This window comes from Parus major, chromosome 11 (assembly GCF_001522545.3).
Source record: "Parus major isolate Abel chromosome 11, Parus_major1.1, whole genome shotgun sequence".
Lineage (NCBI taxonomy): Eukaryota > Metazoa > Chordata > Aves > Passeriformes > Paridae > Parus > Parus major.
In genome coordinates, this window is record NC_031780.1 from 18,362,895 (window position 1) to 18,385,963 (window position 23,069).

A 23,069-nucleotide genomic window follows, 5' to 3' on the forward strand; every position below is an offset into this window, starting at 1 on the left:
GGGCGCTGTGAGGGAAGATGAAGGCGGCGGCCATGTTGGGAGCCGCGGGGCGCGGGCCGTGTTGAGCGCTCCGCTGAGGGTTGTGCCGAGGGCTCCGCCGTGCGGGGAGCGGCGGGTCGGGGCGGCAGGAGTACAGTGCCTACTACGACTCAGGGTCGGGCTTGCTTGGCTGCTTTTGCCTGGCTTAAAGAGCCCTCGGCAGCGGCGAAGGGGTGTCCCTGACCGAGAAGCAGCGCCATGAGCGGGGGGACGCCCTACATCGGGAGTAAGATCAGCCTCATCTCCAAGGCTGAGATCCGCTATGAGGGGATCCTGTACACCATCGACACCGAGAACTCCACGGTGGCGCTAGCCAAGGGTAAGGACGCGGCCGGCCGGAGGAGCGGGCCCGGCGGCGCTCAGGGAGGGGCGGGAGGGGACCGCGGCCGCGGGACGGGATCGAGGCCGCGGGACCGGGATTGAGCGAGGACCCGGAGCCGCGGCGCTGTCCGGGCGCTGAGGAGGCCCGGCGGGCGGCCTGCCGCCTCTGGGGGCCCGGCGGAGCTCGATCAGAGCCCGTCTCGTCCCGCCGTCCTCCCGGCGGGGCGGCTGCGGGGGAGGTGGAAGCGGGAGAGGGTCTGGCTGTGAGAGCGGCGGCGCGACAGCCCTGCGAGGCCCCGATCCCCCCTGTTCCCCCCGCTGCGGGGAGGGACCCTCGCGGAGAGCAGCCGGGAGCTGTACCGCGCCGGGGGCTGCTCAGAGGTGTTCCTAGTACAGTGCAAGTATGAAACCCGCGGCGGTTCAGAGCTAGTGCGTGAAAGAGAGTAGGAAGGGGAGGCTAGAAAGAGATTTTCTTTGCATCGTTAAGAATTCTAGACCTACAGGGTATAGGGCCGTGTATGAGTGGATTGCTCTGCATCTTAGGACGGCAGATAGCTTGGGTCTGAAGGGTATCCTGAGTGCTGGATTACCGACAAAAGCTAAACGTAAGCTGTTAATTTTGGAGGTATATAGTAGTTCGAAAAGGTATGAAGATGTTATCGGTCAGAAGATACATATATATATATATATATATACACATTTATAGATCGAGAGAGAAGGGATCTGAGTGAATGTATAAGAAAGTTAAAAAGACAGGTTTTCTGAGAAGAGAGCTGGGGAAAAAAAAGAATTTTTGAAACCGGGCATTCGAAGGACCAGTGTTTCTCATGCGTGACAATTCATTCTCAACGTAAAACATTAAGTCAGAACTTTTAATAACCTTTTTATAATAGATTCTGCAAAACTCAGCATTTTTTTCCTTTACACTTCTTGCATCTGTCAAGTCTTGCTAAGTAATCTAAATCCATATGTAAAAGCAGAGAGTCTATCTAGCCATTAGGTAAGAGGAAAAATTGCTCCTTGTGTAAATGAAATATTTGGGACAGAGAGGATTCCAGAGCTCGGTTCCTGGCTGATAGGAAAGGCTTAACGCCGATCTGTTCCGTTCTGCACAGCTGCCGCGGGTGCTGGTGCATACCATCAGCGTGTTCGCTTTCGCGAGCCTTTGTGGTAATTCTTGTTTGTGCTTTAAGGCCTTCCCTCCTCGCAAACAACAACCCGCCCCCCAGTTATTGTTTAAGGGATAGGTTACTCTGTTTTGTAAATGGTGATACGTGGGCTTTGAAACACCCTAAAGTGGGTTTGGTCCCAGGCTTGCACAGTTCGTTTATGGGGCAGTTAGCTTTCATTATGTGATTTTTACTTATTTCTAAAGTTGCCTTTAGGTTAAATTGCCTGGCTGGAGTTGCATTATCTACTTTGAAAGGACAGCTGGTTTTGGTTTATACAAGCAAAAGCTGGATACTGTGATTAAAAATATATGTTCAGAAATTCCAGTTGCATGCTGTGGTTGTTAAGGTTTATGCATAAATACACAGAAAAAGAATCCTATCTTTGAGGACCTTGTGATAGTCTTGTCCAAAATTAGACTGATTTAGTGCTGACAGAGCCAATTTTGCATGACTTCTCAAGAGTGGTTAAGTCATATTGTGGTGTGTCTGCCAAAGTGTACATATTTAAGATAGTTCAAACTAAGTTACAAGTCTAAGCTACTCTCTTCTCATAGATCTCATCAGAAATGTAACTCTAAACCACTGAATTTACTTTAATAAAACTTGACTGAGTTAGCTGAAGAATGTGTGTTTTGTAATAGAGTGTTATGATTCAGAAGAGAATAAACCAGTATTTCTAGGCCACATAGAACCAAAAATCTTGAGATTAATCTGGAGCTGATGAATTAACAACCATATTAGACTGTAGAGCAGTTCTCTGTGCTCATGAACAGAATGCTTCACGACTTAGGCCATTGAGTGTATATGACAGTGTATATGTATGGTGACAAGTGTGCTTAATTGTTGGCCAGGTCTGTTGGTGAAAGAAGCAGAACTTGTACTCTAGCTGTAAATATGTTGATCAAGTAACAGTTACCTCTTCTTCTTGTTCTGAGTCCAGAAGTCAAACCAAAACTGTTTAATGAGAATCTTGACCACAAATGTCAACTTTTTTTGCCAGAGAAAGACAAAAAAAGTCCCCAAAACACTTGATGCTTTCATTTGCTCAGCTGTGTAGTCTGTGTGACATAACTGTTCCCTGAGCTAAACGCAGGACACCTTATCGTTATTCATATTCTAACTGAGGTCACTGAAATGGTGACATAAAGTGCAAAAGTAGAGATAGAGTCTGATCTTGAATAGCCACGGATTTGCCCAACCATAGGATTTGTGTAGGCTAAACCAAAGTCAGAGGTTAATCTCACAAAGTTGTATTCATGGAATGTCTTAAATTGTCTAGGGTTTCAGATAGAAATGTGTTTTTTGCATTGCCAGCACAGACTATAGTTCTCCCATACTGGGGGCAGTCTGCTCTAGTTCTATAATCAGCATTTTGTTTGCAATGTTGTGATCTCTTCACTAAGCAAAACTTGTAACCTGTATCTCACAATTAGAGAAAGATAGGAACTGTTAAGTGTTGAGCATAACATTTTTAACCTAAGCTGCAGTCCGATAAGATGAAGTGATGCATCCTTTTACAAAGTGTATAATTATTTAAATAACAGGGAAAACATCCATCCATAGTGGATTCTAAACGCTAAACAAGCTGTGGAGACATTTGAGGTTCTTAAATGTTATTGGTGCTTATGTTTTCTTTGGATCGACAGCTTCTCAGAGACAGTGTCTGGAACCAAAACCCATTCCTATTGTCAAGCCTCAAGTTAGAATAACTTGAAATGTCCTTCTAGTTATTGGTTCTAGTTAACATTTAGTTTTTTAAAAAATCATTCATTTTTAAAACATCATTAAGGCCAAGCAATTTAAGAGGAGTTTGCAAACCATTGTTAGTTTTCTTGTTGGAAAATGATTGCTGCCCTACCTGGGGCATTTACAGAATAATCACAGTGCTTGATCTTAAATGTGGCATTAAAAAGGAGATGTGATCTTTCTTATTAGTTATACATAACATTTTTCTATTTCAAGGCACTGTTTTAGAGGGAGTTATTTTTAATGCAGGTAAGCTGTGTGGGAACAGCAATGTTGGGTCAGAAAAGGCTTTGTGGCTTTAACAACAGGGAATCCTTAGGTATGTGAGTATAAGAAACAAAATTGTATATTGCCTCTGCTATAATGCATCAGTTCTCACTTAGCAACTCTCAGACCATTGAGAGTTGCATTGGAACCATTATAATTGATAGACACTAATGAAACAGCTTTTGGTAATTTAAAAAAGTAGTTAAGCTTCTGGCATTTTCAGCCGTCTGTGATAGTGTTGTCCATGGCATAATGACACATCAAAAGGAAAACTTCCCTTTTAGACTTCTACAAGACATTAATTGCAGATGAAAGACAAAGGCAGAGGAAAGTTAAAATCTTGTGAAGAGTTGAGCTCATTCAGGTGTGGGAGCAGGAAAGGGAAGGGTTAATTTTCTATCAATATTTTATGACTGTTTTTAGTCAGTTTTTAGGCAGTTAAGTAACATGCTCCTTGTGGGTCTTGAAGGTTAGGGCATGTGTGCCAAACCAAACTCGTGCACAGTATGTCACAGCAGAAAAATTCCTCTTGTCAAAGCCTACTCCTGGATATTGCCCTCATCCATCTCCTGCAAGTAAAGGAATGCAGGCTGAGTTAATTGTTGTAGAGGAATGAGCCTGGAAATGACTTGTTCCCCTGTGGTGGTCTCATTTTAGTCATCATGCTCCTTCTGGGTGCCTTAGGAGCAAGGAGGAGCTGGTTTCTGTGTGTGTTTGCTCCTCAGGGAGTGAGGAGAGAGTGTCAGTGCTGTGCACAGACTGAGCTACTGCTTGCAGTAGTTCACGCTGTAGGGGAACAGTCCCCTTTCTAGCAGAGTCAGTGGCTTCACTTCTGACTAACATTCTGCTTAGATTCCCTGTGTTAATCAACAAGTAATCATATCTATTAACTGACAGGGAAAGCTGCAATGTTCCATTGAATGCTACAGTAGTAAAATATGGTAATATGCATTAAAATATTGTATAGTAGTAATATCACAGTCAAAATCTGTACAAAAATTTGCTCACAGCACTTTAATATGAAGTTGGTGGAACTACTTGGGCACAAATATATAAATAAATAGGCTCAAGAGAGTTAGTTATTTTAGCTAGCTACTTAATTGTGTGTATTTACACTGACAAAAAATAAGTTTGTTTTTAACATGTACTGTTCGTCCTTTTGTTTGCTAGTCCTTAGGGCAGTTTAGCTCTTTCAAAAACCAAAGAAAAAAACAATCCTGAAATCGACAAGGTAAGATTAATTAGATTTACCACAGTTGTAAGATTGTCTTCCATGTGCTTATTTTCATCTCCCCTCACTGTTCAGTATTTTGCTATATATGAACCACTGCACCTTGTTCTGGAGGAAGGAAGTAGTCTGAGGAAATTCCTCAAGAGACAGAGCTGGATAGAGCTCTAAGCCTGCTGCTGCTCCAATACCTTGTGCTCTTGATACTCTGGCAACTTAATATTTCTGAGTATGAGAAAAACATGGTAAAAGCTATTTCTTTCTAAAATCCTGTTAATACAGGCCACTTCTAATATTAGATTAATTACTTTCATGAGCTCAGATTGTGTGAAATCCTAATCTAAGTGAGGAAGACAGAAACTGTAAAGAGAGGTATGCCTTAGCAAAATACAAAAACTAACTTTCAGCTCCTGAACGCTACTCTGACTGGAGTGGACTCATTAAGTAGCCCTTCCTAAGATTGCAGTACATGCAGTTCTGGTTCCTGCTTTAAAAGGAAATTGGACTTGGGGTGGTTATTTTGGTTGTTTGTGGCAAGAGGGTGAGTCTGAACTGCAAATCAGGGGAGTTTACTTACTCCTCTCCAGCAGAACAAATCTTCATTGGAAGAAATTGTGTTTATATTTTGCAGAAGGCTGTGGTAAAACCAGTTTGATTTGAGGCAGGAGAGAAATAAAGGAAGAATCAAACTTTTAGTAGCAAGTCTTGATGTGTTTTATTGCTAAACCATTGGCAACCATATCAGTGTCTTGAGTTGGCTGCATAGACAGTTGAATCTCTTAAAGATCAGTTCTAAATTTTGGCACTGAAAAACTTCCTTTTGATGTTATGATAATTTCATGGTGTGGAGAAAGACATTGTTTTTTAACATGCACTGAAATCCCTTTACTTCTTTCAGCATGTTAGTAGATCAAAGTCTGGTGATTCTCTTTTTTTTAAATTGGTTTAGAATGGAGAAAGGTAATTACCAGGTGTTAGAACAGTGTGGTGTTAGTGTCCAGTGTAGCTCTGACTTAAGAGAAATACTTTCAAAGCATATTTCTTCCTCAGTTCATCAGATTTTTATTTCAAAGGTAAAGGCAAAATGCCTCTAACTTCCTACCCTTTCTCTGTGGTGTTGCTATAGAGTAGTTTCTTCACTTTAGCTAGAAGGTAAAAGGTTTGGTAACTTCCTGATCATACTCTGGCCATTTTTGTTCACCTTTGTAGACAAAATGGCTACTGGAGAAACCATTTCAGTATGGGACAGAGAGAAGCAGTACAGAATAAACTTTCATTTTACTTACCAAGGCAGCAGGTCAAATGATGGAATGAAAGTCCAAGATAATTTATTAATTATCTGATAAATTAGAGTATAAAAGAAAAAGAAAGTAAAGAAAAAAAGAAAGAGGGTAGATCCATAGTTAAGATAGTGAAATAGAAAAGCCTGGTGAATAAAAAGCAATGGAATGAACTACAGGAATGCACACGACCCATTGATAATATTATTAAGCTACTGTGCATTACTTTGAGTTAATTTCTGCAAATTCTTAAGCTTCAGACACTTTTTTCTGTAGAGGAAAAGAAGACAGATTTCCTCTTCTAACAAGGACTGACATTAACTAAACAGTGTGTGCCTCTTTACATTGCTCACATTTTGTAGTACCATTCAGAGCAGACTTTCAGATGCACAGAAGCACAAAAGATAATGAAAGTTAGTTCACTAGATGATACATGAACAAAATAATTGTAACCACTTAATACTATTTTTCTTTGTAATATGGACATGATCTCTTTACCCCTGAATTATGCTTCTTGAAAAAAAATTTAATACCTGACTGTTAAGCTCTGTTTATGCAGTATCACAAGAAGCAACAGTGATGGAAGATGGCTGGTGCAGCCTGAGAAATGACTCAGAATTACTTTATGCATCTCTATGGGAGACTGCTTTTCTTGACTAATGATTCTATGGCTGAAAAAAAGTGCCTAATGATGTCTCCAAAATGTTGATGCATCTGAAAATGGAGGGAAATCTGATTCTGGTAAATTAAAGCAAAGTTCAGATTTATTTTTTTTCTCAACATAACCTGTACCTTGCAAAGCAAACAAACACTTTCTGAAAGGCTGGAGGAAAAAGAGTCATGAGGGATTGTTAAAGCCGCTACAAGTTGATGAGATTGTGATTGAATGTGACTGTCATGATTTTGGGGCTTGGTTTTTTCCCCTCTGGTTTCAATCCATTGGTTAGTTTTTGCTTACAAAACTAGCCCTTTGAGACAAATCTCTTCTTCAGTTATTTGTTTGTTTCATTTGATACTCACCCAGAGTTGGCAGTCTAAGGGTGAGGAAAAGTTTTTGAGAGGGCAATGACAGCAAAGTGATGGTATCTATCACTTGTACAATGTAGTGATTATACGTAGTGCAAAAGGAAAAGCTTGATCACTTCATTGCTGTGCAGTCAGAAAGCTGTTGGAATTCATACAAGGAATTTAATGTCTTGGTATGGTGCACACTAGCAAGATAGTTATGCCCCGGTGAGTTTACCTAATTTGGCAGAGATCATATGAACCTTACACGAAGAAGAAGAATGCATTTTGCTTAGTGAAGATCGTATATACATACCACAGAATTCTTGTTGTTTTATTAAATTTTTAATCTCTTGAGAAATTCACATTTGATAATTTTTAATATTCTAGCTTCTAGTAGTATTAGCATATTTTTTCCTGTTTTGCAAATACAGAAATATGAAGTATGTAAACTCGTCTATTCGTCGATTCATAGGATTGACTTACCAGACAAAAAAAACCTGCTCTGCTGCTTCCCCTTACCTTCGCAAAACAGTTGAAATATTCAACATGTAATTGGTTGCATAAATGATCTCTCAGTCTCTCAGCTTGGATTTTAACTCAGATTTTTTAGCTAAAATTACTTGTTTGTCTGAGGAGAGTTCATAATGATAAAGAATATGATGCCAATTCAATAAAAGTTTTTTTTCTCAATGAATTTTTTTTTATTATTATTTAAAGCTGTTGGTGTCTGTATATTTTAAACCCTTTTGTTGAATGTGGGATGTTTCATTCTTTTTCTCCCTTCCCAACTTTGCAGTTCGCTCCTTTGGTACAGAAGACAGACCAACGGACAGACCCATCCCACCTCGCGATGAAGTCTTCGAGTACATTATATTCCGTGGCAGCGACATTAAAGACCTGACTGTCTGTGAGCCACCGAAACCTCAGTGCTCCTTGCCACAGGACCCTGCTATTGTTCAGGTATGTCAAAACAGAGTTGTAAATAATGGTTGCTGAAGAGGTAACTTGCTAGGTTAAGTGCTCTCTAGCTGAATGCTTAAAAATTAAAGTGTTTATCACTGTAAGGTTCACAACACAATGTAAAGAACTCTGGAAGTATTTTCTCCTTTCACAGTTTTAACTGTGAAAATGAAGGTTGAAATCTAACTCTTGCACTGTCCACTACATACCAAAGCTGCTGTCTTTCCAAAACCAGCTAAGGATGTTATGTAGGTCTTGATGCCTTTTTTGAAAAGGACTTGGCTTAGGAGGACACATAGTTCTTGGGAAGATCAGACTTGCTATAAATCAAATGGAGTAGATGCTGAAATATCTCCAGATCGTTGATTTTGCTTTTGTTTGCCTGTTTGCGTTATTTTTGTTTTAATGTTCAACATTTTTTGCTGACTATAACTTTGAAGTGTTTCATCTAGTTATGTGTTTTTAAACAGGGTTCATACTATAAGGCAGTTACTTGAATAATGAGTACTTGGTTTCTGAGGGGAAAGCAACTTAAAACTTGAAGCCTTCAGATTTAATTAGTCTGCCATTTTGTAGTAAACAGACTGAAAAAGAGTTTCCTCAGAAATGTGTTGCCTCTGATTGTGCTTATGGGGTATCTTGAAATCATCCCTGAGAGCAAGGGGAAATCTCTTGCTTCAATTGGAGGTTGATAATTCCGTGTAATATGATTCTACTGCTTTATCTATTCTGTAGGATAAAATTCTTGGACTTCCTTACAAGGTGCCTTTGCGTTTCTCCACGAACTTTTATTAAACTTGGTGCAAGTCCTTCTCAGTTGTAGTCAAGAGTGGTGAAGTTGTGTTACTGGGAACCCAAATAACAGTGGTAACCCCAGCCTCCTCCAGTATGCTTGTGTATCTTATTGTACCTGTGGGGTTTGAAAGATAGGACTCTTTCTAAATTTACCAACAAAGCTTATATGTGTGTGTTGGACAAGAGTGTCGTGTCTGAGGTTATAGGAAAGATTGCGAAATTTTGTGGTACTGTTTCCACAGGTCTGCCATGATGGAAGGGTAAAAGTGCTTTCTAAGCTGTACATACTTGGGAAAATGTTTATTTTAGAGTTTCTACATTTCTTGCCTCACAGAACTATTTCCTAATTTTTGTGTAAATACGCATTTTTGCTAGTGTGTGTGTGTTTTGTCTTTAGTCTTCACTAGGATCTTCGACTACATCTTCATTCCAGTCTGTGGGGTCCTATGGTCCTTTTGGCAGGATGCCTGCGTACAGTCAGTTCAGCCCGAGCCCGCTGGTGGGGCAGCAGTTCGGCGCTGTGGGAGTTGGTAGGTGTTTGCTGGGAGTGAAGCTCTGTGTGCACAGACAGTAGTCACTGCTTAGAATTTCATCAGTCTTATCCTAAGGCAGAGTCTAAGTCCTTCATCTCTGTTACTTCTGCAGTTTAGCTCAAAAATAGAGAGTTCTTCATAGTCTTTGCATCTTAAATCAAAATAATTATGATTGAGAACTAAACAACTATCTCAGAGGGACAAGTATTCATTATATTTCACAAGTGGTAGAGGCAGCCCCTCCAGAGAAGCCCCATAGCTGTGCTGTTGGGTTGACCAGGTGCTGTGTGCCTTAACTAAGGATTTGGATTATTCAGCAGCCATGTGCCAGCACAGTCCTCCAGCTGTTCCTGAGGTGTTGGTTAGGTGGGAAATAGCCACTGGAAGTGTTTGTGAGCTGCATGGGCTACTTGCTCCTTTATCCTGCACATTCTCTCTGAGACTCACCAACCAGCTTGCCTTCCACCCTGAGAGTTTATTTCACAGCTTAGTTTTTCTCATAGGAACTTACAGTCTTGTAACTCTTATGGCAGCAGTGTTACACCTGGTACTGAAAATGTTAGCCATGCGAAAGAAAGGCTGTAGAATTGGCTGTAATTTGATATCAATTAAGATATGGCAGTCATATTTTTGCTGAAAGGATCATAAATGGAGATATGTACCAATAACACGTATGGCTCTGTAAAATGACTGTGGTTTTTTGATACTTGTGATGGTGAAGTTAGAAGTGCTCTTTTATTTTTCATTTTAGATTAAAAAATCAAGATATTAGTCTTACCAGCATATGAGCATACATCTGTTTTATTAAACAAAAAGTGTATGGGAGGAGCAGACTTATGTGTACTCTAGAATAACTGCCTAATAAAGCTTCACTAATCATTTAGTGCTAATTAAAAAAACAACAACTCTAAAATAGATTTTACAGCTATATTATTTCTTTCAAAGCAGGAGGTTCTCTAACATCTTTTGGAACAGACTCTTCAGGCAGTGCTAGCATGTCCCAAAGCACTGCAGTTGGTTCTGCATTTACAACAGATGCAAGATCACTAAAATCACAGATGTCTCAAGGTAAAATCTTTTTTAGTGACTTCAGTCCTTCTTTGAACAATTGTGTCCTTGTGATTTTGGTGGTTGCTGGAAATGCCAACCAAACAGGTGAATTCTCTCATGAAAACACTTGGTATTAAACCTAGGAAACACAGAGAGGCTTTGTGTTTGCTCTTAAATCTGTTTTCTCTACATCTTGGACTGCTGCAGGTAGTAACGCATTTATTGTTACCTTTAAAGCATCTGTACTGAGAAATAGGACTTAATTATGTGAAGTAATGTTAGCAAAGAGGTACATCTGGAAATTCAGTATTTAGTATTACTGATAACATGACAGAGCTGCAGATACTTCATACTGATTGAAATGGAAAGTCCTTCAGGTTAAAATTTTAAAATCTTTATTCCTAACTGTAGGTCTTCTGTTCATATATAGTTACATATATGATACTAACAGCAGACTTGATTTCCTGTAGAGATAGTGACATGACACTTAAGTGAGCTAAATAGTAACAGGAACTGTATGGATGGTTTATATAATACTGGAAAAAATGAGATTCTGGATGATAATTGAATGGCAAAGAAAAAAGAAAGTAAACATTGGGCAACTTCACCGTCACCCTTTGTGCAAATGTTGTTAACATTGCTCCTTGAAAACTCAAACCCCATTATTTCCTGCTCTTCCACTTTTCCTTACTGTCAAAGTATGTGCCAAGATATATTCCTAATGCCATTTTTAAATTATGCAGTCATGTTAAAGCACAAAACACTTATAACAAACAGGTTTTTTTCCTAAATTCCATTTGTATACCCATTAGGAGTGTTTCTAGGACTAGTTGAGTGGGTTGCCAAAAATAGGTTCTACTTTGTTGGATTTATTCAAGGGGCAAAAGTATGCTGAGAATTTCTCTGTTGAAATAGTAGTTTGAGTTTCTGTATTTAAAGCCTGTAGGATTCATGGACATGTATGAATATATATGACTTATGCTCCAGGTGGACATACATTCTGCCACAGCATTTCCTATGGGATATTAACAGGTTTTTTTCTCAGTGTGTTTGCTTTGGGAAACATTTTTGGTCTTTGTAGATTGCAAGCATGGGATGGTTGGATTTATTGTTGTGTTCTGTTTCGTTCGTAGGTTTATGTGGGTTTGGTTTATTTTTTGTTTTCCTTTTGTTTTGTAATGAGATAGAGCCTTGTTCTTTTATTCACTGGGACTTGAGTCTTACTCTAATTTCTTAGTAGATTTACCTATTTGATGTTGTAAACTTGTCTGGCTGGATCAGTGGCTCCGTTCTGATGGTGCTGCTGCCTCCAGCCCCTGGTGCTGCACGTGGCTCTGTGTGAGCAGTGCTGTGTGGGGCAGCTCCCACAGCTGTCCTTGCATGGGCAGGGATCCTGCAGCAGAGCCTGAGCAGCAGCAATGCTGCCTTGGGGAGCACCCCTTCCCACTTGGCATCCTAGGGAGGGAGAAGGAGCATTTTTATCTCCAATCAATGCCAAAGTTTCATTCCTCAGCTAAATACACATAGTTAATGGGTTGGTAGGGATTGGGTGTTCTGCCCATTATTTCCTTTTAGACTGGAGGAAGGGGTATTTCTAAATATTCTTTATTCTGAATTAGTGGATCTGATGGTGCAGAATTATTTTTTTTTTTGACTTAGCTGTCTTGACTGCTCAGCCAGATAAACTTGTGAGTCTAGATCGGTTGAGACCAGTAACTCACCTTTGTAGATGAGAAATAATCCTGTGGGGTTTGGTTTTGTTTTATTTTTTCCCCAGGTCGTTCAAGCCCTCAGATGGACCATTTGAGAAGGAGCCCCACGATGGAACAAGCTGTACAAACAGCTTCAGCCCACCTGCCCACTCCAGCACCCGTTGGGAGGAGGAGTCCTGTACAAACCAGACCTTTGGTGTCTGCAAGCCAAAAATCCCTAGAGAACCAAGAGCACAGACGAGGTAGCTTTGGATAGTTTTCATACAGCTTAATTCCTTCCATACACATACAAAGTGCTCTCTTAAAGGGTAATACATAGGAATTGTCCTGCTGTCTATTACTGGTAGGTTGGCCAGCAGAGATCTGGATTAGATACATATTTCTTTTTAAACTTAAGCATATATTCTAAATTTTTTTTTTTTTTCTTTTATGAATTAAACATGTGGTTTCCATTTATAGGTTTGGATTTTTTTTAAAATCTGAACTATATATACAAAAGTATGATCAAAAATACCTAATTGGATAAACAAATCATGTTTTTATTTCCAACTTTAGCTGAAGCACACAAGGTTTCAAGATCAGAAAATGAACTCAGAAATGAAAACAAACGACAAATTGGTAAATCATGTTTTGAGAAATAGCTATCATTGCTTTCAGACCAATAAGTTTTTTTTCAATTTACTAAAATAAATAAATTCTTTCACATTTTGCCTTGAGAGGGTAGCAATTTTGCATTGAGCCAGAAGAATACAAGTAAATAAAGTCAACATTAAAGAGAAAAATCTCTTCTTGTTGGTTTATACTAAGCAATCAGTTAAAAAAAAAATGTAAATCAAGGACCATTCAGGGATTTATAAACATAATAGTATGAAAAAAAGACTTTCTAGAAAAATACTTGACTGAAACACTACTAATATTTTAACTCCTCTTCCAAAAGCTTTTAATGACTTTTAGAGAGTCTTTTAACACACATATTTAGTACTATTATGCTGTCTGTGCCATCGTTACTGTAAGTGAATTTACAAATTACAAGCTGTTCTGATGGGACATTAAACAACAGGCATTCTCTTCATGCACTTCTGAAGTCCCAACCTGTTACCCCAGGAATTAGAAAGCAAACCAGAAAACCAAAATACCCTCCACCACCCTCAGAGAAAAGTTGATCCACAAAGCAAAACCAAACAGAATTTCCCTCTTTTCAGTTCCAGGTGCACCTGCAGCACGGAGAGGCCGTGGAGGTCACAGAGGGGGCCGAGGAAGATTTGGTATTAGGAGGGATGGTCCAATGAAGTTTGAGAAGGACTTTGACTTTGAAAGTGCAAATGCACAATTCAATAAGGAGGAAATTGATAGAGAATTTCATAACAAACTTAAATTAAAAGGTAAACCAATTTTTGCTTTAGATTTGAGCATGGAAAAGCTGTCTTGCTGTTTTGATCCTACCTTGGAGAAAACCCTTAAAAGGCATATAGTATTAAGTCTTGCTTGCAGTCATTAAAAAATAAATTTTAAAACCAATTAATAAGTAAACTGGGATCATATGTTAATTGAATACTTGGCTCAATGTTTGAGTTTTTTAAAAATTTTAGCTAGCAGATATTATTTGTGACATTCTAACAAGTCTCTGTTAAAAATGCAGATTACTTACCCAGAAGTCCCAATAATGTTTGTGACTTTAAAGTTCTGGAAAGGATGCAATAAAAGAAAATCCATATTTTAGGTTTTCAATTATTAGACCAAAATTATAATGTCAATTACAGACCAAAAGCAAAGGAGTTTAGGATCAGAACTTCACTGTACTATGCAGGAGAGTTTGTTTGAAGGTTTCTAGTATTTCCTTGCTTTTATACTTTTCCAGAGGAACCCAGGAGTAGTTAGAAACCATGCTGCCAGCACTTGTTTTCTAACAGGCTTCTGTTTTGATTACCTCATTCTCTTGTGACCAGCCACCTGTTTGCTGCACTGCTGCTACTATTTTTGGACAAAATTGTTGCAGGTTAATACAGTGAGTTCCCTATTTCAGTGAATGATTGGCTAAAAGCTGGGAAACAAGGTGGGAATAAATGGTCAGATTTCATTGTCCAGTAAAACCATCCATTGAGTCCCATAAGATCTGTCCTATGGTGCTTGCCTGTTTTTCTGTATCATGTTTCAGTGAGTTGGTTTGCTGTTGGTAATGTTATTTTTTTCAGAATAATAAATGGAAAAGGGAAAGCTTTAATATTATGCATATTATATATCATATATAAAATATATATATAAAATACTATACCATTTTATATGCATAATATATTAGTATTATAGTATTTTATACTATGATTTATAATATGTATTATATAGAGTATAATTTATAGCTACAAATAGCTGTAGAAATGTTTCTGAGTGTGGTAATTCTTGTGGTGTGGAAAGGTTGAGCTAGTTACTTGAAGTTTATGCACAGCATTGTGAGATTTAAGCTGTATACATTTAGCAATGAGATTTGAAGATAGTAATAGCTGCAGGTGTTGAGCTGTCAGCTTTGTTTTCAGTACCAGTCAAAACAGTAAGCTGAACTTTTAGCATTATTAGGAAATAAATACAACATAAAGTCAGAATGCTGGCTCTGTGTCTTAAAGGAGATAACAGCAAAAGCAGAAGACAAAGGAGAAGGACAACAGGGATGAACAAAACCACGGGATGGCTTTCAGGAGGATTCACTGAATGAGGCTCTTAAGCCCAGGAAGGAGGTAGCTAAAGAGGGGAGAAAAGAGATGGCTATCAAATCCATTCTGCCCAGGGTTTTTTTGTTAACTAAACCCACAGGAAGCATAGAAACCTCCAGACAGCAGCAGCAATACATTCTAATTTACATGTGAAATTATTTGACTTCCACATTGAATTATTTTTGTAGCATTCAGTATAGTTCCTCTCTGACTGGGAAGAAGTGGATACTGCTGGGTTTTTTACGCTTCTGTTTTCTTTTTGTTTTCCAGAAGATAAACTTGAGAAACCAGAGAAGCCTGTAAATGGAGAAGACAAAGGTGACTCAGGTGTTGATACCCAAAACAGCGAAGGGAATGCCGATGAGGAAGATCCACTTGGACCCAATTGCTACTATGACAAAACCAAATCCTTCTTTGATAACATTTCCTGTGATGACAATAGGTATGTCCTGCAAGGAGAAGCTTGTTAGTGTGCTTAATGCATGTCTGTATTTTACAGTACTGTCAGTACTACTGATTCCAGTCAACTCTGAATCAAAGGTGATTAGAGCTTATTTCCACATGCAGCTGGCAAAAATAAAACAGGAATGAGAAGCACAAAATTTCTTTGTGGGCAGGTGCAATGTGGCCATAGCAAGGTATTTTAAGATGTTTTAGAGCCATGCTTTTAGAACTTAATGCACAGGCTCTAGAATCTCCTTCCCAGATTTACTAAGATGGGGGGGTTTGTTTTGTTTTGTTTGTTTTGCTTTGGTCCTAAATTAACACTTCAGTTAAATCAATTATGACCCTGCTTTTGTAATGGTTTCTAAGCAGATTACATAACTGTCTTGGCTAGTAGTGTTATTCAAGTGGGCAGAAAGCATTTCAGGAAAATTAAAGCTTATCTTGTGCTGCTGCATTTTTATTAGACATGACAATGTGGATTGCTGACCTATTTTGACTTGCAGGAGGGGGAGTTGTTGATTATACGCGAAGCCAGATAAAATAGCATCTGTAACTGTAAACTGTTTCTTGCTTTAAATGATACTGTGTGCAGAGGATAGAGAGTGTGTTCTTCAATATGGCAAACTCTTGGAGCATTATTAATATCTAATTAATGACTCTGTAACATGTTCCTTCTTGATGAGTCCAGTGAAGTGTGGCAGACACCTGGGTGGAAGGGATACCATGGAGATTTCCCATGTGATTAATGCATCATTTTTCATCTCAGGCGCTTTCTGGCGCCTCTCCCTTCCTCACCAAGTGTTTCACAGCAATCCATGTTCGTTCTGTGCTGCAGGGAGCGGCGACCGACCTGGGCCGAGGAGCGGCGGTTGAACGCCGAGACCTTCGGCATCCCCCTGCGCCCCAACCGCGGCCGCGGCGGCTACAGGGGCCGGGGCGTCATCGGCTTCCGAGGGGGCAGAGGCCGGGGGGGCGGCAGGGGCGGCTTCCCCGCCCCCCGCGGCTTCCGCGGCGGCTTCCGAGGAGGCCGCGGAGGGAGGGAGTTCGCTGACTTTGAGTATAGGGTAAGTTGCACTGCACGTGGCTCTGACCCAATCCACTGCTCTGGGAAAGGAGTGCTCAAAATCTCCTGCCTTTAGATTTGATGTTGAACAAGAATTTCTTGAGTGGCAGTCGGCAGGGACTCTGAGCTACTTTTTCAAAGTCCATCAATGCTGAAATTTTCGTTACATTACATCATTTTACTATCAACAGCAATCAAAAATAAAGGTTGTCTTTCATCACATGACCTGAATAGCTATTTGATAGCTGGTATTGGGGAGGAGAAAAAAAAAGAAAGGGGGAAAAAAAGAGTTCTACAGATGGAATGCAAGTGTTAGAAATGTAAATTGCAAGCATTTCCCAAGCAATATTGTAAAATACAAAGAATGAGAAGGAATAATTTAACTTGCTTCCAGTGTGCAACAAACTTCTGAATCATTGTGAAATGAGTTGGCACAAATCCTATTGACTGGTTTACTGGTTAAAATCAGTAACAAAGACAACAATCCAGATTGGTTCAGATAAACTAGGCTTTTAGAGTTCTGACTGGGACAGTAGAGCAACTTCTATTAGTTTACTGCATGAGCAGTTAGAGTTTTGCAAACAAAAATCTCTGATCTTTGATAGAAATTTAATTTTTTTTTAATTAAAAAAATGAGGGGTTCCATCACAGCATATTCCTCCCTGTTGTGAGACATCTCTCAGCTGTTCCTTGATTAGTTCACAACAGTTAGTCCTGTGACTAAAAGAAACTTTGGGTAGCTGAACGTGAATGGAAATGAGGGATCAAAGATTAGCAATTTGAATTTCTAAACAAGATCTTGCTGCCTTCCAGTTGAGTAGGAGATGGTGTAAGGGCTGAGGATTTGTGCTGTGCTTCTATTTGGAGTGAAGAGCTGCTCTACTCAGTGCCAGACTGAGGGGCTTTGACCAGATGCCAACCTGATCTCCGGAGGTCTCCCTTCTGCTGCAGGACATGGGGAATAGCCAGCACAGCACAACTGCTCCCAGGGCTCTTGCCCAGATTGGTTTGTAAGGTTTGTTTTGCAAAACAAATTTTAACACTGTACTTCTGTTCCCTCTAGAAAGACAACAAAGTTGCTGCGTAGTCTACAAGAAAGCTGAAACCAGGTGAACGTCTAGATCTTCTTGAATCAGAGAATTAGTTTTGATCTCTGCAAAGAATGAATTTGCTGTATACTTGTCACCAGCACTGGGATTTAACTATTTAATTTCAAAGGGGTGTAATGCAGTTACTTTTGAGAAATGGCCATCTTTGAAAACAGTAAGCATTAAATATATTTGAGACAGAAGGATAAGTAATTTCTTATGTATAGTTAATTATAAGCAGTACTTCGATGGAGTTTAAGTATTTTTTCATCACTGAAAGGATTTTTCTTATTACTAAACTGTATTTGATAATTGCTTCAAGTTGTAAGGACAATGGTATGCAGAAGGCCGTCGATACTGTGAGTGTTTTGACCCACCGAAGGTTGTTTTTTGGAAATCCTGTAAAATCCCTTTTGAGGTAGTTGTTCTTGTATCAACTAGGGTGCTGGACAGTAGAAAACTTGCTTTGTCAGTCAGATATGTACACACAGTAAATACTGTTTCTTAGGCAAAGGAAAGTTTTTATATAGTTGTAAAATTCCATTATATCCCATTGCCAAAGAAACATTACAAACTTTGTATAGCTGTATAAAAAGCAACTAATTTTTTAAAGAATAAACATTTTTAAGTCGGTAAACATACTGTTATTGCAGAAAGTTGATATGCTGAAGAACACTGAATTAGTTGGGGGTTTCTTTCTTTAGCAGCTTTTCAAGCTTAAATGTTTGATTTTATATTTGGACTATAATGAAGTTTTGAAAATGTTCTTCCATTACACAAAACTGGATACACGCTTCACTGCTCTTGCAAGAATTTGATTTTGTAGTTTCTGGCATATCACAGGATTTGACCAAGTTAAGGAGATATTTTCAAAGAAAAGGTGAAAAGGAATTTTCATATGTCAAGATTTGCAATTAATTTTACTTAGTGAGAAATATTAACTTTTTTTAATAATGGACCAGGCACACGAGTTGGTGATTCTCCTGGAATGCCTGGGATAAAAGTCTGTCTCCATTTGTCAATTCTTGAAACGTTAACTTTGTTGTAATACCTGTAGAAATGAGCAATTTAAAGAATTCTTAGTGTTTGAAGTTGTTTGCATTTTGATAGACCGTAGCTTGGAGACATTGAGACTCTGGTTCTAAGACCACGAAGTCACAAATGACAGTATGGACTTTTTGCCACTTCTGGATAACTAGTTGCAACTTTCTGATATGCTGAAATAGAAACCTGGTCATTTGTGTCTGTGTATGTATATGAAGGCCACAGGAATAAAGGGATCCAAAGATTACATCACTTTGATCTAATTTGCTGATTTTATTTTTTTTTTTTACTTCAAAATGTTCAGTGGTGATAAAGACGTAAAAATCTGCACTGTTGAAAAATTGGAATATTTAAAAGTGGTTGATAGAATCTTAATTTTATAACTTTTGTATAGCACTACAAGGAAGTATTTTGTAATTGGTTTCCTTATTAAGGTCAAGTATTTGACAGCTGTAGAAGTTAGATAATATTGTTTAGTAATGTTTTTGCATGTTTAACAACTGCCTTTTGGGATCCACAAGTCATGATTCTGAACACCTGTTGAGATTTTTGACCGTAGAGGCAAGTGCTGTCCTGTTGCAATAACTCTTTACTGTCTGAGGTGTTCCAGCTGTAAATACCCGGGCCGGGAGCCGCGGGCGGGGGCAAACCCTGCGTCGCCCCGTCCCGCCCGCCCAGGCTTTCTGTTTTTTTTAATTTGAAACCAGAATAAACTGTTGGGTAAAAGCGGCACGGCGGCGCTTGTTTGTTGGTTCGGGGCGGGCTGGGCTCGGGGCAGCCCCGGCGGGAGCGCCGCCCGCGCGGGCCCAGCGCGCGTGCGCGGGGCCCCTCAGCCGGAGCCGCCATGTCCGTGGCGTTCGTGCCCGAGCGGCTGCGCGGCAAGGCGGAGGTGAACCAGGACACGCTGCAGAGGGTGAGCGAAACTGGGCCGGGACGGAGCGGGGACCGGGCCGGGACGGAGCCGGGCGGTGATGCGGACCCTCCCGGCCCGCTTGGGGCACAGGCGGGCGGGGCGGAGGCCGGGGCGGGCGGTGACCGCGCTCTGTGCCGCAGCTGCTGGAGGAGAACGACCAGCTGATCCGGTGCATCGTGGAGTACCAGAGCAAGGGCCGGGCCGCCGACTGCGTGCAGTAAGTGACCGACGTGGGGGCGGGCAGGGCGGAGCGCTGGGATCCCAGGTGTCGGTAACGGGAGTGAAACTCGGCTCGAGCTCCTAGAGCTTTCCTACTGCCAAGAGGAAAATGCGTCTGGGCTTACAAAGGGATTTCCCCAAAATCATCTTCGGAGACGTATAAAGCATGGAGTGATCCCGCCGTGTTGGTCAGGGGGTGTTTGCTCAGTGTTGCTGTGACGTGGGCTCTGCCCTCCCTGCCCGTGTGTGGCACACCGAGCCGTGTCCCAGCAGGGCAGCCAGACGGCGGCTCTGCCGCTCCAGAACCTGCGGGGGAGCCGCTGCAGCTGCTCTGACCAGCCCCACAGGCTGCTCTGTCCTCTCCTGCTCCGCTGCCGTTCGGCGGCTTTCAGGGTTGTGAGCTGAATGTCCTCCTTCCCATCGATGTGGGGTAGTAGCACATGCTCGGCTAGAGTCCAGTTCAGTGTGCTGTATTTACTGGGATTCAGAGTAAGAACACGGCAAGTTTCCCCTGACTTATTATTCTAGTTCGCAGGGTTTTTTCTCTAACTGCAAATATTAATCAGAGTACACAAGTGCAAGTATGGGTACTTGTCTAGAAAAGAACGTGTACCAGATCCTGTGTTTCCTTCTCTCATAGGTACCAGCATATCCTGCACAGAAACCTCATTTATTTAGCTACAATTGCTGATGCCACTCCGCCCAGCACACAGAAGCCTGTAGACTGACTGCAATACCTGGACGTGAGCAGTGCTGCTTTCAGAGGCTGTAGAAATAGTTTAGAGTCCCTCTTAGAGAGCCAAGAAAGTGTGTTTGAAAAAAAGCAGGTAAAAAGTGATCTGTACTTCTGTGTTTAAAATGTGAAGTAGTTTTCAGTGCAGTATTAGGCCAGCTTTTCCCTTTTACTGTAACTAGGAGAGCTTAAGAATGATCACATTCCTTTTCCCTCTGAAAAACTCAATTCGGTGTACTTCTGGGAATAGCCTGGTTGTCAGGACAGCACTATGGGAAGCAGAGCCCATTTCATGAGTAAGGCTCTATAATAATGAATGTTATGCTAGGTGACTCATACCTCCAACATGACAAAGTCAGGCACGTGTTCCATGTATAAAAGCAGTAGACTCTTTTGTATCCTGTATCAGAATAATTGTGGTAAATAAACTAAAGATGTTCTTTGTAAATTGTAGTAGATGCTGAATTAATGTAATGCATTAACAAAGGAGCTGCTCTGTGATTTAGTCAAACAGAAGTGTTAACTTTCCTTTAAGTGAGACTGCTGCACCACTGAGCAATTATGTGCAAGGGAGAAATCAAGCCATTACTTTAGCAAGTTTTTGCCCAAGTTTATTAAGGCTTTTTCTCTGTGCTTGAAATGCTCTGTAAATAAGTCAATTCTTGCATAATCAAAATGGGTTCGTGTGCTTCCTGGGTACTGGCAGCATGTTGGCCAGGTGCTTGCTTGTGTGCTCCTACCCAGGAAGGAAAAAAGCAGCTTTACACACCCTGCATATGGCATTCCAGTGCCACAATTAACACACACTAACCTAATAGCCTTGCTCTCATAGCAGAGAGGGGGACAGAGTTTACTTTTTGCTTACTACCATCAGTTATTTACTCTGTGATTCCTAAAAATTCAAGTAATGTGACTTTGGCAACATTCACCTGTACTACTGGTTTGAAGACCCTGCTGAGGCATTGTCTCTACCATATTCTTCTGTGCCATCACTTGAGAAAGCAGCTTTAAAGATTGGACTGTGCATAAAGTTCATTTTTATATGATAGAGTCAGTAAGTAGGCAGTTGACAATTTTCAAACTGTTAAATAATCCCATGTTAATGAAATAAGATCTTTGTTTACAAACCGAAGTTACAGTTTAAGGTGCTGCTCATTTTCAGCAAGGTGCATATTTTAAACAGGTATGACCTATTAAATGTATATCTTTAATAAAGCAAATAGTTTACTTTTACAGAAGCTTTAAAATACAAACTGTACAGTTCCAGTTCAGAAGCGTTTGCTATTCACAAGAAGCACTGCAATAAGGGTAAGTTAACTAAGCACCAAACCCTTGCACTTGGCAGTGTAAGTGAAGTTTAAGGGCAAGACTCATTTGCCAAGTGCAACAATTCTTAAAATTACCAGTGTTCAGAACAATCGGAAGCAAAGGACAGAGTAGCACCCACGTGGTCAAAATGCAGACAAACTTTCTTTGTTTTCACAATTCACTTATGTAGGTCCAGAAACTTGCCAGCATTTGTAATTATGAATAAACTGCAAAAACTGCAATCATTTTGGCACTTGTTAGAAAAAAAGTTCAAAATTAAGTTGTTTTCATTAACTTCCATTTTGGTCTTAGTATGAAATAACCAAGTAAGTACAACCAAATTTGGGATTTAATATTAGATCTAAACAACAAGATTTAGGAAACTTGAAACCATTCATGAAGTTAAATAACCACTAACATTTTCAGTGGAGGGTTTTCAAAATTATAGTAGTACAGACCATTAACAATTTACAGACAGAAGCCACACTGATTGTGCAAAGCACATTACTGTAAAAAGTCTATGTACAGCAAACAAATCTTTGTAAACATGGTAAGTATGAAGTTTCAGAAAACATGGTGACAATATCATAAATACAGGCAACATTGGCATCCTCAAACAGCACAAAAGGTAACAATCTGGGCCTGCAAATAGAGCCCGTCACCATACAAACAAAAAAGGTGGATGGGTTTTAAATACCCAAATGTTTAATAGTTTTAGTGTTGTGTATACTTTATATTTATATATATATTTATATATAACGTATTTATTTTTTTGGTATCTTTAGATATAGATGTACTTAGTTTGTAAAACCAAAACCAAAAAATGTGCTTTATCTTCATTGAAAAATTATGTAGTTAGAACTAATAACCCATTTTACTAGTAGTTAACATATTAGAATGATATGACTTAAGAAAAATACAAAAATAAGATTAATACTGTCAAAACTCTTATACCAGAAAATATTGTGGTTTTTAGACTCTTTCAAAGATGAAATATGAAAATTTAAATAAGCTCTAACTATATAAAGAATCTTCTGTAATCTCAGTTCATATACAGTGGGATAGGTATACATATATTTACCATTGTTCTTCAATTTGTAAGCACCAGTCACTCGCCCCAATCCACTTTGGTTGGAAGATTATTCCTAATTCCACAGGTTCACTTAATGGCACATATTGACTGCAAATAATTACTTTATCCTTTTAAAAAAAATAATGTTCTTTTAACTAACTGCTACCCCACATTTCAGTTTTAGTATCTTCTGAGCCAGCTCACAATTTTTAATCAACTGTAGCATCTGAAATAAGACTTTAAATAAATGCAAGTAGTCTCTTAGGCTTTGCTTTCACACACTGCGGGAGCACCGTGTGGATAATGCCTTTGGCCAAACACAGCCACAGGACACGGTTTGTGTGAGAACCAGGGTGCCCCTCTCCACAC

General features: G+C 39.9%; 2 protein-coding genes across 5 annotated transcripts; both read left to right on the forward strand.

Moving 5' to 3' along the window:
• Positions 1-18,718, forward strand: LSM14A (LSM14A mRNA processing body assembly factor). 4 transcript variants are annotated; one of them, XM_015640191.3, is made up of 10 exons: positions 1-358; positions 7,858-8,021; positions 9,214-9,346; positions 10,295-10,417; positions 12,177-12,353; positions 12,667-12,729; positions 13,314-13,493; positions 15,084-15,255; positions 16,096-16,324; positions 17,387-18,718. In XM_015640191.3, the coding sequence occupies exons 1-10, from the start codon at positions 238-240 to the stop codon at positions 17,408-17,410; spliced, it is 1,386 nt and encodes a 461-aa protein (XP_015495677.1). In that variant the 5' UTR covers positions 1-237; the 3' UTR covers positions 17,411-18,718. The 4 variants fall into 4 exon arrangements, with proteins under 4 accessions (XP_015495677.1, XP_015495678.1, XP_015495679.1 ...); XM_015640192.3 differs by having other exon boundaries at positions 10,298-10,417; XM_015640193.3 differs by lacking the exon at positions 12,667-12,729.
• Positions 18,719-19,247: 529 nt separating this feature from the next.
• SS18L2 (SS18 like 2) lies at positions 19,248-21,553 on the forward strand. The gene is made up of 3 exons (XM_015640118.3): positions 19,248-19,368; positions 19,509-19,585; positions 20,228-21,553. The coding sequence occupies exons 1-3, from the start codon at positions 19,300-19,302 to the stop codon at positions 20,313-20,315; spliced, it is 234 nt and encodes a 77-aa protein (XP_015495604.1). The 5' UTR covers positions 19,248-19,299; the 3' UTR covers positions 20,316-21,553.
• Positions 21,554-23,069: the final 1,516 nt, after the last annotated feature.